Source organism: Rhipicephalus microplus, unplaced genomic scaffold (genome assembly GCF_043290135.1).
Source record: "Rhipicephalus microplus isolate Deutch F79 unplaced genomic scaffold, USDA_Rmic scaffold_21, whole genome shotgun sequence".
Lineage (NCBI taxonomy): Eukaryota > Metazoa > Arthropoda > Arachnida > Ixodida > Ixodidae > Rhipicephalus > Rhipicephalus microplus.
In genome coordinates, this window is record NW_027464594.1 from 290,777 (window position 1) to 309,219 (window position 18,443).

The 18,443-nt window shown below is 45.8% G+C and overlaps 2 protein-coding genes across 2 annotated transcripts in view; one reads left to right on the forward strand and one right to left on the reverse strand.

Moving 5' to 3' along the window:
- LOC119170139 (anaphase-promoting complex subunit 7) overlaps positions 1–10,031 on the reverse strand; it is a 51,816-nt gene extending 41,785 nt beyond the window's left edge. The window contains exons 1-4 of the mRNA XM_037421197.2: positions 9,720–10,031; positions 9,523–9,645; positions 9,364–9,444; positions 9,198–9,281 (exon numbers count right to left, since the gene is read on the reverse strand). Of these exons, the coding sequence (XP_037277094.2) occupies positions 9,198–9,281; positions 9,364–9,444; positions 9,523–9,645; positions 9,720–9,896 (465 nt within the window). The 5' untranslated portion in view covers positions 9,897–10,031. The remainder of the gene's footprint in view (positions 1–9,197; positions 9,282–9,363; positions 9,445–9,522; positions 9,646–9,719) is intronic.
- A 234-nt stretch (positions 10,032–10,265) lies between these two features.
- Positions 10,266–13,751, forward strand: LOC119170129 (general transcription factor 3C polypeptide 6). Its single transcript, XM_075883861.1, has one exon. The coding sequence runs from the start codon at positions 10,411–10,413 to the stop codon at positions 10,921–10,923; it is 513 nt and encodes a 170-aa protein (XP_075739976.1). The 5' UTR covers positions 10,266–10,410; the 3' UTR covers positions 10,924–13,751.
- Positions 13,752–18,443: the final 4,692 nt, after the last annotated feature.

Here is an 18,443-nt window from a genome sequence, read left to right on the forward strand (position 1 = left end):
ACTTGAAGCACCACCTGGTCATCCGTGGAGAATGGACTTGAGTCGTTGGCTTTTGTGGACCCAGTATGCCGAGCAGTCATTGATGGCCAGTGATGAAAGTCACCTTTCTTCCTGCAATATACTTGTGGAACTTGTGTGCTGCAAACACCACAGCAAGGCTTTCTCTGTCAAACTGAGCATAATTGCACTCTGCCAGCCCTAGCGTCCAAGACGCAAAAGCGATTAACAACTCTCTATTCTGGTCATCATAATGATTGACATGTAAGGTTTAACATCCTAAAGCCACCATATGATTAAGAGAGACGCCATAGTGGAGGGCTCTGTGAATTTCGAACACCTGGGGTTCTTAAACGTGCACCCAAATCTGAGCACACAGGCCTACAGCATTATCTTCTCCATCCAAAATGCAGCCGGGATTCCATCCTGCGAGTCAGCAGCCGGGTACCTTAGCCCCTAGACCACCGCGGCGGGGCCTGGTCATCACGTTAAGACAGAACAGCTCGTATGCCATATAGTGAAGTGTCACAAGAGACAAGAGGTTCCTTCTGTTTACCGTAGTGTGCCAGTACAGTCTGACTGAGTAGGAATATCTTAAGCTTGTCAAACGCTTCTTGATGCTTTGTCTCCGATCTCAACAAGGCGTCCTTCTGAAAGAGCTGGTAGAGCCACCTGGCAACTGTTGCCTTGTCCGTCAAGAATCTGTCGCAGAAAGCCAGCATCCCAAAAATGGATTGAAGTGCTTGTTTGCAGTTGGGTAATGGAGCATGCGTTATAGCTCGAGCTTTCTCTTCGCTGGTGTGGAAGTCGGGTAAGAATAGGAGCTTTTCGGTTTTCACGATTTGACGTCCCAGAAAAAATACTCGTCGTACCACAAAGAAGCACTTCTTTTTGCCGAGGCGAAGTTTGTGCTACCGTAGCCTCTTCAGTACTCCTTCCAGTCTTTTGTTGTGTTCCGTGGCGTCTTTCCCACTGATGATCACGTCATCTAAATACATGTACACGCCTGTGAAGCCAAAAAGCCTACTTTCTATAAAGTCTTGAAAAATGGTTGGAGCTGTAGAAATTCTGAAAGGCGATCTCTTGACCTTGTATAGCCCTTTCAACATGTTCAGCGACAATACCTCTGCTGTCTCTAGAATCATGTGAAGTCACTGATAAGCCTGTGCCAAATCCAGGGTGCTCAAGACTTTGCCTCCCCTCAAGTGGCTGAGCACTTGATCAGTTGTGGAAAGTGGGTAGTCTGCCATCTTTGATACCTTGTTCACTGTGAAATGGTAGTCGCCGCATACAACAAGCCTTTTTGCTTCTGAACCAGTATAAGAGGCATCGCCCAATCCGAATGCCATGCCGGCTCGATTATGCCTTAACTTTGCAGTCTATCGAATTCAGCTTCTACAGCTAATGGCAGCGCAAAAGGAACCGGCCGTGCTTTTGGGAACTTTGGTTTCACTCCTTCCACGAGGTCTAGTTGTACCGCAGGACTGATGTGTCCTGAGATGTCCTCGTCGAATACCGATTTGTACTTGTTGAGAAGCTCCGAAACAAGTTTGTCGTCTGATACATCCCTGATAACCGTGATCTGTATACCCAGATGAGGAAACCAGTTTTTTCCAAGGAGGTTACAACCTGCTCTCTTGGTGACAGCAAATGGTAATGTAATAGTCATGCTTCTGTGCGTGACAATCACCGTTGCACATCCGAGAACCCGAAGAAACTGTCCTGACCATGTGCGTAGAAGAATGTTGTCCGTCTGAAGCCGCGGCGGGTCATCTGTCTACGTAGCTTTGATCGTGGCCTCACTGATGGGTGCGCACGCTGCACCTGAGTTGACTTAGAAATCGTAAGTTGACTTTGAAAGTTGACTTCGAGAACATTGCTGCTAGCTTAAAGCAACAATAGCGACAGTTTGAGGCCTCTTCAAAAATAAATTTCCTAACTCAGTACCACTCTCGCTTGGCTGATGATTCTCAAAAATGGCATTTTGCAAGGTCTCATAGGCCAAGCTAAGTGTCTGGCAGGAACTTGCCTCCAAAATCGTCTTGCTTCTTTTTCTTGCGACCCCTTTCACCTGAAATCCAAGTTGATTTCTAATAGCATTTTTAAAGAATTGCTCTTGCCAGGAATGTACAAAGGCAAAAAGTTTTACTCAACATGAGCAATCAATGACATTATTTGCATATCTGCCTTTATTCGTCTTTCTTTGAATTGTCTAGCACCTGGTGACTAGGACAGTCATTTTGCTCTTAGAAGTTAGCAAACTTTAGCTTGCTGAAGAAATGCACAGGAGCTACTAGCCGATTTCATGAATGAATCTTGTATAGCCTTGTCCATTGCTGCATGTAATGCCCTCTAATGCAGAGCGAATCGCCCAGGTAACCTCGCAGAGCCCATTAGCCCAACAACACTTACAGCACCTATGGTGATATCAAAACAACCACCGCAGAAGGGCAACATAATTTACCAAGACAAATCCAGGTGGCTAACCTGGATCTGCCACTGCCAAATTATAAATGCGTCCTTCAAGTTTACATGTCCGAAATTTATTCTTGTTGGCACGAGCGTGTTGAAAGTGGGATGAAATGGGGCAAGGCCCTGCCTAAAAGTTACATCATCGGGCATCATATCTTTGGGAACTTCAATTTTTTTCATAAACCTGTTGGCCGCTACTCATGGCTGAGATGTGGCATGCAAGACGCCTTCTAGAAATGCTCTAGTATTCAGGATGCCTTGTGTCACTATGTGTTCAGAAGTATGTCACCCTGGGACTGCTAATCGGAACACGCAGTTGTTGGCTGACAAGAGCGCCTGGTGCGGCATGTAGTCGCCGTGGTACCCACACTGTGCAGCCGAAGCACCATTACGAACTGGCCTGCACCAGCCCGGCCGATTACAAATCCAAATAGTGCATGTTGTAGCATTTTTGACTAGATTTAACAGGAAGTATTAACTGCCAATGCACCTATTTCATGAAGTGCATACGAGAGAGCTAGTTTGTAATGGCCAATGTTATTGCAGCTTGGTATAGGGGACTATGCACGGGTGACCACCGCGAAATCCCGAGCAAGGGCGCCCCCCCCCCCCCCCCCATTCTTCGGCCCTAAAAGGAATTCTATCAAGAATCGGAGGGGAGGGGGCTTTTATTGAATATGCATGCATTCACCCTTTTGATTCGGCCTTATCGGGCGAACAGAAACAGTGGAAATGATGGAAAGGGAAGAGGGCTATTTCAAATCTCCCAAAAAATGGAGATGGGTTGTTTGCTCGGATTTCACGGTAATGTCAATTTGAGTCGAAGGTGAGGGTCAGAACAAGGCACATAGGCCGATTCGTGAAATATTGCAGAACAGCAAAGCCACTACAGCTGATATTACGACAGCCATATGCGAAGCTCTCTCTTTCAACAGCTCTTTTTTCCCACATATGCAAACACTCACTTCTTTTCTTCTCTTCACTTTGGTCAATACATAATCTTGCTACCAAAGAAGGAAGATGAAGATACTGCTCCGAGCAAGATGAGTCTATTTGTCAAAACATGCACTGCAAGACATTTCACATTTAATTTTTTTTTTTTCCCCCTTGGAGCCTTCATCTTCCCTAGCACGTATGTCACGACTGAATGACCTGAATCAGGGACAATGTATTTTAAAGAACAAGCACTTCAATACTAGAAGAGCAAGAATAAGATACCTTTTCAGATTTTCTTTTATGTTGCAAGCATATATAATTTTCAATTATTAATAGTTAATAATACTGCTATTAGGAATGCTACTGAAAATTATCACTGAAAATCAATAGATGAGCCAATCGGGCCCATCTGTGCCCTTTTTTCAGAATGATTGACTACGACGTTAGCGCAAGGTCGGAACAAAGTGTGTTTCATCTCTCTTTAATCCGAGACAGTATAATCAGTGCTGCAGTCAAAGCAGTGACATTGGGATCACATATGTGCATGAATCTCTTCTACAGAATGGCAACATTTTGTTAATCCACTCAAGCAGACTTTTTGGGAGCTCTTTAATCTTACAATCAAAATGCATTTGAGTTTTACGCTTCACCACTGATTCCAGTAACAGTATTGCTACAAGCATTTACTCTACCTGCAATGCAACAACTTCAACACCTGCTTCTAGGGGGAGTTTCAGCACCAGCTAATTAGTGAAGCATTAGCCAGATGTGCCCCTTATATTAAAGCACAAAGTATCTTTGGACCAAAACAATTATTTGTTGTTCAGGAGTGATTGTCAAGGGCAAGGCACAGAGCCATGATATTTGTTTAGAACAAATACAACCTCCCCACACTAAGCATCACCTAGTTACTTATTCTCGTAAATATGTGTATGTTCTGTGACCGCTTGTATCAATTTTGCAATTATTTTCCCCCTGACAGTAGTCAAGTGCACCGTTTAGTATTTGCCTCACCTGTCTGTTCTGTTATGCCGACAACAACTACAATTGTCAGCGATGGTACGCAACACCAATTTCTTGTGTTGACCCTACTCATCATTAATATGCATATCAACTCTTTGTAATGGTGAAACTTGGAAGCTAGAGGTGAACAAAACGGTGCATAATATTATAACTGTCAATGCAGAAATCCGGGCTGCAAGGGACGCTTGTCAGCTTACCTCTCATATGCGACTGACAAGAGAGCGTGCACTGAGAGCTCCCTCTCTGATCTCGTCTGTGCCCTTGTGATGTAAAAGCACGTCTCTATGCCTTGCTTGTTTGTAACTTTTGTTAATACGCAAGTTAAACACATGGTATACTTGTATGAAAGAAGCCTTGCAAGATTACTCCTTCGCTAGAGCCTGGGTGTCAGCCCCACCCCCTCTTCCGTCACATCAATGTAATTTCTACATTCCAAATATTTTTTTTCACTATTCTTACTTTCAATAAAAACTCCAAATTATCTTTGCAATTGCCTTTGAAGAAGCTTCTGATTTCTAATGTAATAGTTTTTAAGCATTGTTGGGGAAATTATGTCTATTGTATTTCCTTCCACACAGATGTCAATTATTGGGCTACAATTTAATGTGTCATGGTTTCAAATGTTGAAACAAATGCAATAACATGAATGGAGTGCAAATGAACGGTGCTCAACTCACATGTCTATTACGACAGAGCGTCGCACGCGTAACAGCTCGAGCGACATCTGCAGTCGCAAATACGCCACATCTGAGCATGTGCGGCGCCAGTGATATGCCCGCCTTGCAATACTGATCACTGTTTATCACTGGGCATGCAACAACCGCTTTGGCCGTCGAAAGCGCTCTGCACAATTTAGCGAAAAAACAAAAAGCAAGAAATCAAGACGAAGTAAAACCATTGTCACTGTGATATTAAAGCAGCCAAAAACTACTACTTTTCTACTAGAATGGAATAAATTGCCCGCTTGTCTGATTAATACTAAAGATTTGAATACTTCTTTAACTTTGCTTGAAAACCACATTCGTGACACTCATAGCTGAAGTGATGTTTTTCCTTGCTATGCTTTTTCTCGCTTGTACAGTTCTTGGTGCTTCCTGAATATGTCAGTGTTATCAGTGCATTACGTAATATAATATTTTTGTGTATATCTGCCTGACATAGGTTGTGCTTTTATACTCTTCATGTATCATTATAGAAGATCTGCTCTCACACATTCTCGCATATAAGTGCAAGTGTATCTATTGTGTATTTGGTTGTATATGTATTTCTTGTGTATTTTGTTTGCCCTCCTGCAATAGTCCCTTTTGGGACTGGCAGTATGTAAAAATAAAATAAAATATATCACGAAGCGAGAGTATAGAAGGCGCCTATTTGGGCAATTGCTGGTTTCTCTTTTTTTATTTTTGTTCTATGACCTTGACAGCAATTCAACGGCCAGTCATCTCAGCCGCGGAGGTAAAGAAGGGCAGAAACTGCAAGGCAGGCACATCACTGGTGCTGCACATGCTCAGATGTGGCGTATTTGTGACTGCAAATGTCACTCGAGCTGTTGTTCGCCCCGTTGCTATAGACATGTGAGTTGAGCAGTAAACATGTTCTTTATCATATGACAATAGTTATCGTAAAGCATTAACTTTTCAGAATAACTAGCTGCGCGAACCTGAATAGACAAAGCTATGACAACTGAAGAGGTTTGTGGCTATGACAAGCCGGGATCTGACCATTGCCAAATCTCGCTAAAAGCTCACGCAAGGACACACATTGTGCAGTGGCTATGAGCGCAATTTTGACATCCGATGTAGCTAGATGTGGGGTATTGGTTGTTTCTCTACTGACTGCAATGAGATTACGATTACTGTTCTGATGAAAAAAATGTTTATGGCTTAAATCAGGAAACTGAAGCCTTGACGCAAGTTTTGCGCTGTATACGTCTCTACTCTTGTATTTCTTGTACTTCCCATCAGGAGCAAACTTTTTGTTACAATGAACACTGGCTTACCAGCATTGCTTACATCTACAGTATCAAACCAGTTTTACTGGCCCCAATTTACACAAAGTGAGGGAGACGGCAAACATGGCTTTGTTGTATAGTAAGGTAACCAGGTGCATCAGTGGTCTGGCCGTACGACTCAGCGGAAGCATTACTCTGCTTTTTCAGTACAGTTTTTAATCAAGACGGCCAGTGCTGACGAAACACAGAGAGAAAAGAAGACGACAACACAAGCGCTGGCCATCATGACCATTTTCTATCTCGTCCAAATCACTATCCTCTTACAGTTATTAATAACTTGCACAAGTGTGTTTACAGGCTAGATTCTTATGTTCCAGTAAACTCGTTGGACATCACCTTCCTAATGTCTCTGCAACTGCTCAGAGTTTGTGCTGTAAATGTCTTCGTTACACACGAACTCACCTAGCCCAATCACAAATAGTTGCAGTGTTCATTTGGGACGCTGATTATTCACGAAAGACAATGCTGCAACTTGCCTTACACAGAAACAAGTCATGAAGTGCTCAAAACGGGATGTAGAAATTTATTGTGCTTGTCAACTGCTGCTGCACCTCTCATTAGCTTGCCAATGAACACCCTAATTCACTGCACATAGATCGCCACTTGTCCCAACAAGTTATTGTAAGACCCTGCTGCTGTTTTTTTGCCTTCGAGCTCCGTCACAAGAGGAGATCTACTTGCACCATTACCAGTCTCCAATTGGTCCCCTACAGTGTTTGCACTGACAACTTCTGGAGCAGTCGCACAGTCTTCTTCATCTGGTCTTGCTTCCCCAACCACCCTGTCACTGGGTATGGTGTGAACACTAACAATCTGCAGCCGCTCTGTGTCCATTGCGGCTTCAGTGCCAAGTGGGCCGCCAAGTGCCCTCATCCTGTGTTCCCGCCGCGCCTGCTTCTTGCGCAAAATCTTCTTGGCATACTGGCACTTCTCCGACCGACCAGAACGGGTGGTGGTTGCTCCACAACAATGGACACTGTGGAGGCCGGACTCTCGTATCTCCACGGAGGGCGGCAGAAGGCTCTCGGTTAAGCCGAATTCTTCTGGCTGTCCCAGACCGATGCATCGTTTGACATCGTCCAGCCTCTGCAGCAGCGTCTGCGGGTAGTCCATGCTGCCAGGCTCTTCAAAGGCCTTCAGCCGGCGACCGTCCATGTAGACCTGGCATTCGGCGTAGTCCTCATGCTCGCGAACAAGCAGCAGCTTTTCGGTGACCAGATGACCCGGCTGGTTGTCGGAGAGGCGACAGGTGCTGTACGCGATCGCCAGAGGTGTCTCACTGATCACGTGGCGCGCCCACCGGCCCGACGGCAGGGGCAAGTCTTTATACGGGAACGCTGGCGTGACCTCGCATTCGACGACTTCAACTACTGGCTCGCACTTCGAGGGCGCCTCCGGCGCGAGTTCAACCCTCGATCCTTCTTCGCCCTCAGCGGAGGCGTCCGCTGGAGGAGTCTCCAGGGGAGAGGTCTTCTCCGATCCTTCTTCGCCCTCAGCGGAGGCGTCCGCTGCAGGAGTCTCCGGGAGAGAGGTCTTCTTCTTCGATGTTCTCCTCCGTTTGGGAGGAGGCAAGGGTGCCCTCTGGATCGGCTTGCGACGCGCGGGCACTCGTCGGGTGTAGTAGGAAGGCGAGTCCGGGAATATGCTGGGCACGGCATCTGGCGTCAGGCACGGTAGGCCACGCCTAATGCGCACCACCTGCCCTTTGATGGTGTGCTCGAAGTAGCGCTGAACGAATTGCGGGTCGAAGTGACGCTCGCACAGCGCCGAGTTTGGCGTCAACCGCTGACCGTTGGCGCGCGGCGGCGTATACCGCTGCCACCGCCGGAACATCTCCTGGTCGCGCGGCACACTGAACATCGAGCACCGGCGGCCGTCATGCTCCCGCCGGTTGCGGGTCTGGCTACACGCGCACCCCGGAGCGAAGCAGTACTTGTGACGCGTATATTTTGGGCGCTTTGCAGCCCTCGCCTCCGGTGCCCGCGCCTTGTCCACTATCTCGTCCATCGCAGTCGCGTGGACTACGGCGTCGCGTACTTCGTCTGCTTCGCCGATCTCGTCCGCTGTCTCGTCCACCATAGTCACGTGGACAACAGCGTCGCGCACTTCGTCTGCTTCGCCGGTCTCGTCCATCGTTGCTGGTAAGCGCTACGCGTGAGTTACCTACACGGAGGTGCAATGTTGCGGGGCGTAGTAAGGCAACAACACGCCTGCGTCAGTGTTCTACGCTGCTCCAGAGAAAACTGACGGCGATGGTCGAGTGCAGCACACTCGCTCGATTGTGACACCTAGATCGTCATCAAAGGTGACACAGTCTTAAAAGCGAAGGTCGGAGCTAACTGGGAACCACAGCGACACCAAGGAAAGGGACTTGCTTTCCCGATGTTTACAGCCACCACAAATCGCACACCATTTTTTTCCTTCATGCCATACACATTCCCGCGTAGCGCTAACACCGGCCGGCCAGACGTGTCACCAGTTTCGCACCCGTTGGAGTCCACTGGCTGCAATCATAAATCGTTTAGTACAAGCACTATATTTTGCACTTGCACGACACCGATGAATGAATGTGTAGTAGGCCACCGTGCGCGCGTGACTTGTTCGAAGCACGCACACAGCGAACACCCAACGAAGCGCGTAGAAATACACGCGAAGAAGAAAAAAAGAATCCCGCGGAAGGCGACAGAAGAGCGCGAGATTCAAAATGGTAAATGTTTCGAGTGCCAGAACAATCCGTCCCATTCCGCACTCAACTCACCGCAGAAATCGCTTCGTTGGGCTGTTTCATATTGACGTGGCAGACGTGAATCTGATACTTGATGTCGTTCTCGGGTGTGACGTCCTGCAAGAACAGAAGAGCGAATGATTCCCGGTCGGTCTACCACTTACACAGAAAGGCGCGTTACATCGCTGGAAGGACTCACTCCAGATATTATTGAAGCTGGTCCCTTGCCCTTCGCCTTGGCCGCAGACTTCTTCAACTGAATAGCCTTCTGGTAGAGTGCCTACATTGAAAGAGATTTGCCTTTCAGAGCACAACGAATGAGTGAACTACCGGCAGCTGCCATGACGGCGAAGCTCACCTCGGCTCTCTTGAAGTCTCCTAGCTGCACGTAGGCATCCCCGCAGTACACGTAACTCTGAAACTTGGCCGACACCGTCATGAAGTCGGAGCAGTGGGTGCCGATTGGGTGTGCCAAGCTAAACTGCAACCACATGATTCAAATGTCCATAGCGTGCAAAAGACCCGGGTTGCCACGCGGTTGATATGTACACTTACCAGAGCCGTGACATTAGAGTACAGCTTGTTGTCGTAAAGAAGCTTGAGCTGGTCGATGAAACTGGTCGCTGCGCTGCTCGACATGTTCGCCCTATCAAAAACGCGCACCTTCGCTGGCAAAACTACGCGGTCATAACGAGACAACGCTGCACACTTTTTTTTCTCAATTAGCAACATAAGCAAACCCCATTATGTCTAGAGCAGTAACCGATTACACAGAAGGCTGCAAAACGCAACTATTCGCTCTAAAACTAACGAAATACAGCAATCGATGTCAAACGTTGCTACCTGGGGCGCGAATGATGGTTTCAAGCGCTGGCGACCTGAGCGCCATCAAGCAGCCATCAAAGTACGTTTTTTTTTAATATACTTATGAACTTGGGGTGACACCAATTGTAAGTGATAAATGTCTATAGTCAATTTTTTTGCATGCATAGGCTAAAATTAGATATTAAACACTTTTTTAGGACTTCAAAACAATAGCGTTACGTGCCAATTTCAAAGACTATGCTTTTGAACCTTTGTATTTTAAAAACAATCCAAGCCAAGTTCATTTCTTAAAATGGCCGTGCACAAACAACCGTTTACAGAAAGAAAATGCGGTGTTTGACGCGCCTGCCCCTTGGTGAGAATTTATAGCGAAGCGTTATTTATTGGTGGGAATTAACTCGGAGAGAGCAGCTGCCACGGCATGGCCGACGATGAGGAGGACGATGAAATGTACGTCGTCGTTGAACTGAGCGGCGTCATCGATGCCAAAGTGTTGGACCTGGCCGGCAAGCGATGCTCCATTCTCGGCGTTGACACGCCGGAACCCGTGCTCAAGCTCGGCTCGTACCTGTTCACGGGCGAATACAGGGACGCTACCGGGACGTGCGTTCTGTTCGAGGAGACCGAACCAGCTGCCGAAAGCAGCTCTACCGAGAGCCGAAACACTAGCTGCCGGGAAAAGAGGCAGAAACTCGCGAAGGAGCTGAGGTACTTCGGCAAGACTGAAAAACGGCTTCACATGAGCACCTCTTTCCTGCAAGAAAAAGCTAAGACTGCCGAACCAGGGCGTGAAGCAGCGGAGCCTGATCTAGAAAACTCGTTCGCGGAGAGTCAAGAAGAGGCGATCGGAGAGGCGGCTGAACCTGTGCAGGAGACAGATAAAACGCCCAATCAAGAAAACCCGCCTACGGAGATGGTGGTCGACGATAGCTGAGAATGTGCCGAACGTGTCGTTAACGATACACGTTTGAGAAAGTGAAAGCCCCAAATGTACTACGTGGACGCGTCTCGAATATGTGTGTTGTAATGGTAGTTTTTCAGCTTGTGTCCGTCTTGTCACTCGTACTCCGTTTTAGTCTTGTGGTGCGAGTGCGCGTTCTCACATTCGTTGGCGAAATGCTTTGCACCGTGGTCGGTCGCCCGGCTACACTCGTGGCCGTTTACGGGGCGATTTATTGTTTCTTGTTTTCTCAAAGAAAACGACTGATTTTACAAGTATGCGAGTGATTTAATCGTCTTCACAAAATCTTTAAAGATTGCAATTGATACACTTACTTTTCGGGTTACCAAATGGGAAGTCATTGAGTTCATTTTGTGCCCCATTGGCCTTCTGACCTTTGTGTTAATCTCGCTGCCTACCATGTGCTTAAAACTGACAGAACAATAAGCAGCACCACTGCTTTCCTAGGGTACCATTTTCGTCGTGAATGTATGGTTGACGTCATGCACGATGCACACTAATGACGAGTAAGTAATGTGTCATCATGCATCTGGGCCATTGTAAAAAAAAAAGAAGAAACTGGGCAATTATGTTTCACGTGAAAGATATTTATATGCTGGCAAATGTAACTGTGCCACTGTTGGCAGATGCATTGTGTTTCGACCAACTTGTACAGGAGGTCAGTATGCCCACATAGAACTAAACATATTGTGAACTTCAAATCATATGGAATGTAAACAAAGTTTCCGACCCAGACAATAGTAACTTTCGTTGGTACTTGCACTAACTTGTAACAGAACGACTGCTGGCTGTGGCTTGGTAGCTGTATGCTTCTGTAGAGATCACATCGTTCATGCTGCCTTTCATAAAGCCTGGCACTTATGGGATACACCGTTGCCAACAAAATTGCTTCCTTGTCTTTTAACTCTCTGGTTTCATTAGAACTTGTCTTTTAATTTTCTTGTTTAATTAGAACTAACAGACAATGATGGCAGAAGTGTAGGGCATGTTATTAGACTTGTAAAGTGAAAAAAAGAAAAGTGGACGAAAGGTTAACTTGCCATCGGCAGGATCTGAACCTGCGACTCTCAAATGACACGTTCGATGCACTGCCACTGAGCTACAGTGGCGATCATCCCCTCGTCCACTTTTTAGGGTGTATATATGTGCATTTAAACGTGGAAGTGTCAGTCAGCGCTGTCTGTTGCCATCGTGGCGGGTGTGCAGCACTCGTTTCTTCATTCCCTGGTTTGTCACTCGGGGGCAGCAGTAGCAGTGGAGTGCTAAAATGTTTGTGTACTTAAATCTACATGTGTGTGAGACGAATCTAGACAGTCTCGATGGGTCCCTGTAAACCATGGCGAGTCGCTTCTTGTAACCAGCAGGACCGTAATGAAACACTGTGATTTCATCGATTTCTACTTCTCCCCATAAGAATAATTGTTTCTAAGCACCGACAGTCCACTAGCTTGAAGACAGCCGTGTTTCAGACACGTTTGCACATTTGCAAAATATTTGTGTGAGCATGAAATGCTAATTTCTGAAGGCATTTATTACAACAACTGGTTTTCAAAAAATTCTATCAACTCGGTTTTGAACGCATAATGTTCTTTTTTTTAGGCATTTTGCGAGGAAGACATTTCGTTGAGTTTATCTTTGCAAGACCAAGCTGAGCTCTGTTTTTATTATCTTTTTTTCTGTGCTCCAGGTGCTAAATTTTGCTACTACTTTGCATTTGTGTATGATGCAGGCAAAATGCCCATCATCGGTTTGCCCACACGGCTAAGCTAAATTTAGCAGGCTGTCTGGACTAGAGATACAAAATTTCCGGAAATTTTTAGCGATCGAAAAAAAAGCCTGGTTTTTGCCACATTTTTTTTTCAAAATTCTGGAAAAATGGAAAAGAGAGAGAGAGAAACAACATTTATTAAGAGTCCGGCGATGATAAATCCGGTGATGCCTAGTCCGGCGATGCCTAGGCCGGGGCTTGAACCCCGGCCTAGGCATCGCCTGCGAACCCTTGGGCTCAGGTGGCTTCCTCGGCTCGCTGAATGGCCCATAGTTTGCTCAGCTCCGCCTCCCAGTGCACCCTGCGCTTTGAGACTGCCTCCTCGTTTGTACTGCTGACTGCGTCATTGAGACTCGAGCACTCCCATAACATATGCCCCAGGGTTGCCCGGGAATCGCATGCTTTGCATTTATGTGTCGAATACAGGTCATAGCAACAGAGGCGAAAGATCACTGGATTTGGAAAAGTGTCTGTTTGGAGTTGTCTCCATGCAACTGACTGCTTCTTAGTTAATTTGCTATGTGGTGGTGGGTATTTACGCCTACCGAGCTTGTAGTGCTGTGTAATCTCACTGTAGCTAGCCATACGTTGCTCCCACTCCCACACTTTTCCGCGTGTGGCTTCGGTAAAGGCAGCATCGGCATGCGCAGCTGTTGTTGTTGTTTCCCTGTGCAAATGGCTCGTACCAAAAGGAGGGGATTGGCCGATTATAAGGTGAATTTGCCCTATACTTTCAGAATTGAACATTCCTACAAACTTTTGTAACTTAATTTTGATTTGAAATGCCGATATCAAGTTTACAGAAAAGAAAATGAAGAAAAATAGTGAGACCGTAATTTAGCAAGATCGTCGTTTAGTCGCAGTGATGTATGCCTGAAATGCGAATAAAACATCCCTGTGGCTGAAACCCAGTGTAGAGGCTCCAAATGAAAGAAGATTAGGTTGTGATAATTGCAAGCCCAGTCTTTGAAGAGGTGGTGCTAGTATGCTTTGCCTGAATAAATCGAAACGGCGACAATGTAATAAAAAATGACTGATCGTTTCCTCTTGATTACAGTATTGCACATAACGGAATTATGTACCTGATCTATGCAAGTGAAAATTGAGGGAGGTAACGTGGCAACGAAATTTCGTGATGACAACTTCCATCATCCTTAAATTAAGCAGTTCACTGCACCAGGGAAATAAGTGTTTGTACTCTGGAGAAGCCGTCAGTGCAGCGTCTGATAAATTTTGCCTGATTTTAAGTGTGGGAAATCGCGCCACCGTAATGTATACTGTATGAGAGAAAATATGAATAATTGGTGTCGAAAGCGATGCCTTCAAGAGAATCAGCTATTTAGTTTAACAACAAACCTTTGTGCCCTGGTGTCCACATTAAATGAATACTTTGGATATGACAGGGAACCAATGATTTAAAAAGTTTCAGTATGGGTGAGCGACCAGATGCGGACAGAGAAGAGCACCCTGATAATGAATCAGTTATGACTGCTACGACTGGAATGGAAATATTTACCCTTCGCAAAGCTAACATTATTGCCATGAATTCAGCCAAAAAGACAGAAAGAAAATCCGGTAAGCGAAGTGAAAATGACCAATGAAGTACGGGGCAATATGTATTCCAACGCCTGATTTTTCATGTGATTGAAATGCGTCCGTTGCTATAATGACATTTGTTGGCAAAGCACCTAAATGGTCCTGCAATAAACCATTTAAAATGCCTGTAGGTAATAGCTTAGCGTGAGTTAGGAAGATATCATGGTAAACGATTTCTGGAGAATTTCGTTGCTCAGTTAAAGGAATCAGATCATGAACTTGTACATTTAGAGGCTCAAGTAACGATTGAAGAAATACTATTTGTGGTTTGTGAAATCTGGGCCAATGCACAGAGAAGAATAGGTCAGGATTGAAAATAAAAATAATTTGTTCAGGGTTAAACGGTGCTTCATATAGTCGTAAAAAGGTCTGCACAGTGAGAATGTTAATGCGACTTAATAAGGTTGGTATTCGTGCTTCAAGGTATAACACTGCATTTGCAGTATACTTTGGAAGTCCTAAGCAGAGCCGCAAAGCCTCTCTTTCCAATAGAACGAGCGGCCGAAGTTTGTAGGCTGGCGCACCAGAAAAAAGAACGCAGCCAAACTCTAACACAGGTCAGACATACATTTTATATGTAATCAAAAGTGCCTTCCTTCTCATACCTGATCTACAATTGCTCAACCTCCACAATACGCCCATCGCGCGTACTGCTTTTGTCGCGATGTATTCAATGTGAGGGCGCCAATTTAGATGTTCATTATACATAACTCCAAGATATTTCAATGATTGTACTTGTGGGATATCTTGAAGCTTGTAATTAATAGATATGTGCACGGGATCTTTGATAGAAAAAACGAGAATAGTGCATTTACCGGCATTCAGGTTCAACATCAATCCATCCAGCCAATGTTCTATTTCATTAAGATATGCTTTCAAGATAGTGTAGAGACAGTGGAAGTCATGTGCTATAGCAAAGAAAGCAATGTCATCGGCATAAACATAGGTTTTCACATCTGGATGAACGGGGATGGTACTAAGCAATATGTTGAATAATACCGGGGAAAGTACTGACCCCTGAGGTACACCTCGGGTTTGCTTGTGCTTTCAGAAAGAGAAACCGCCTTGATAACAATAGAATTCTCTTCTACTTAAAAATTCCGTCACCCATGCTACTATATAAGGTGGAAGTCCATGATTCCATTACTGATTAGTCAAGATAGAATACTCTACACTATCGTATGCTTTACATATGTCGAACGTTACTAAAGCCGCAAACTGCTTTTTGTGACGGGCAATATGAATATGACTTTCCAGATCTACATGTGCATGCCATATGGAATATCCCGATCTAAAGCCAATTTGGGAAGAACTCAACAGTTGTTTCTCGTTAATAAACCTAATTACACGACAATGAAGTACCCTTTCAATAAGTTTTACTACATTAGATGTTAAGGCTATCGGTCGCATGTTGTCTAAATTATAGCCTGCCCCCTGTTTCTTAACCCACTACTGACCGCTGTTGCATATATGCAACGCGCAGTTTACCAACCTACAAATGGCGCAGATAGACATGGTCCGGGAAAAAGTTGATGCTACTCTTTCAATTAGTATAATTTCTAGCTCAGCAGTTCACAATTTCACCACTGGGGACAGTGTTGCACCCGAAAAAGCTGCCCCCAGTTTGGAAAAAACAGGTTCAGCCGGTTCAATTGTCGCGAGGTAGTGGTGGGGCTGGGAGGGGACAAAGCAGCCGGCGTCACAGGTGCAAGTGGCCCCCAGGTGCAGGACGCTCCAGCTGAAAAGTCACAGCATGTGATAATCGCCGGGGACTCGAATTTCAATCGATGCACAGAAGCCATCAAAGAGAGAGTAAGAGGTGAAAAGAGGGTTGCAGTAGGGGCGTTCCCAGGACGCAAGGTTGAAGCAGTCATGAGGCAAGCGAGCGCAAAACTCAAAACTACAGCTGATAGACGAAACCTCGTGATAATTTCAGGCGGTTTAACCGATGTCTTAAGTGAAGATACAGCAGGACTAGCAACCACACTGGCGAAAGGCGTCGATGACATGCGCGCCACTTCTCCTAAGGTATAGGTAGTGATATGCACGATACCAAAGGTACCGGTGCGTGATAGCAACCTGCAAAGAGCGGTTGTCAACGCAAACCAAGAGATATGGCGGATGAGTTGAGAGAAAGGCTTTGAGGTGGTGGAAATAAACAGAGAGGTGCATAGGTGGGGTGGTTTTCAACGCGACAGAATTCACTTCGATGGGCGGCTAGGTCATGAGGTGGGTTGGCGACTTGCAGGACGCACAGTAGCTTTCTTTTTTTTTTTTTTTTTTTTGGGGGGGGGGGTAGTAATGAGGAAAACAACCAGGGAGACTCTTTGACAGATGGTATGGACAGATACGATTCCAAAGTGGCACCAATATCCAAGATAGGTGGAGTCCGGGGCAGAAATAGACGTAGCCACGAGCGCCGAGCCAATTCAGACATAGGGTATATTAACATGCAGGGTGGTAGGAACAGGCTGAAGGGGGAAGAGATAGAAGAACAGCTAAGGGAAGAGAGGCCGATGGTATACGGTTTTGTAGAAACACATCTCAGGGACATGTAACAACCTCCGAACTATCCGGACTACGCGTGGGAATATTGTAATAGAACAGAAGGCAGCAGAAAGGGGGGTGGTATTGGGGCATTCATTCATAAAAGTACAGACTGGCGAAGGGTCAAGCAGGAGTGCAAGGAACACTTATGGCTAAAAGGGAAAGTGGCAGGTCAAATGACACTCTTCAGTTTCGTGTACTTGTGGACGGGAGCAAAGGCCAGAGAGCAAAACCAGGCAATGGTAGAGTGTATATCAAAGGACTTTCAGGAGTTAAGAAGAGGGTGCGAGATAATTATACTAGGACACATGAATGCGCATATAGAAGATATAGATGGGTATACCGACCCGACAGGCAAAATGATCATGGATATGTGTGAAAGGCTTGATTTGATCATTTGCAACAGTACCGAGAAGTGTGAAAGGCAAATAACATGGGAGGTAGGAAGGCTGCAGTTGCCCCGCCGCGGTGGTCTAGTGGCTAAGGTACTCGGCTGCTGACCCGCAGGTCGCGGGTTCGATTCCCGGCTGCGGCGGCTGCATTTCCGATGGAGGCGGAAATGTTGTAGGCCCATGTGCTCAGATTTGGGTGAACGTTAAAGAACCCCAGGTGGTCGAAATTTCCGGAGCCCTCCACTACGGCGTCTCTCATAATCATATGGTGGTTTTGGGACGTTAAACCCCACATATCAAATCATCAGGAAGGCTGCAGTCGACGATAGATTATGCACTGATGTCACATAGGATGTATGATAAGCTCAGGGGAATGCACATAGATGAAGGTGGCTCCCGAAGTCTAGGTAGTGATCACAAACGTATCAAGCTAAGTTTTGGAAGAGCAGTGAAAGTGGGAAGGAGACAAGGTGAGCAACTACAGGAAAAGTTTTATCCAGAAAGGCAAATTCAAATAGCCACTAAACAAATTGAGAAAGTAATCACGGAGGATAATAAGACAGTGTGGACATACACGAATCTAATTAGACTCTTTGAGCTAGAGCTTGCTAAGACGCGTGACAAGTCACCCCGAAAAAGAAGACACAAACCCAAAAGTTTGTGGGATGAGGAAGTTAAGAGAGCCATAGCAAAACGTCAGGAAGCCTCTAGGGAACACAGACATGCTAAGCAGCGGGGTGAACCGACAGGTGATGTTGAAAGAAAATGGGAAACCTTTCTAAGCTGTAGAAGGGATGCATCCCTTCTGATCAATGAAATGATTAGAAGAAAGGAAGCTCAGTGGCTGACGGAAGTACATAAAAAAGATACAAAGGCAGCTGCCAAATTTTGGAACCATCTAAACTCCCTAAGAAATGAGACGAACCTAGAGCAGAGTTTTATAACTACAGCCCAAGGTACTAGGCTAGAAGGGAACGAAGCTATTGAATATATAAGAATAAGGGTGACAGAAAAATTCCAACAAAGAAGTGCTCTATGCACCACAATAGACAAGGACGAATCAAGTGGTGCAATGGCTCCATTTTCACAACGAGAGTGGGAAAGGGCTGAGAAAAGGGTTCCTAGTAGTACATCAACAGGCCCATATGGCATTCCAATTATGCTGATAAAGACATTAGGTCCGAAGTCTA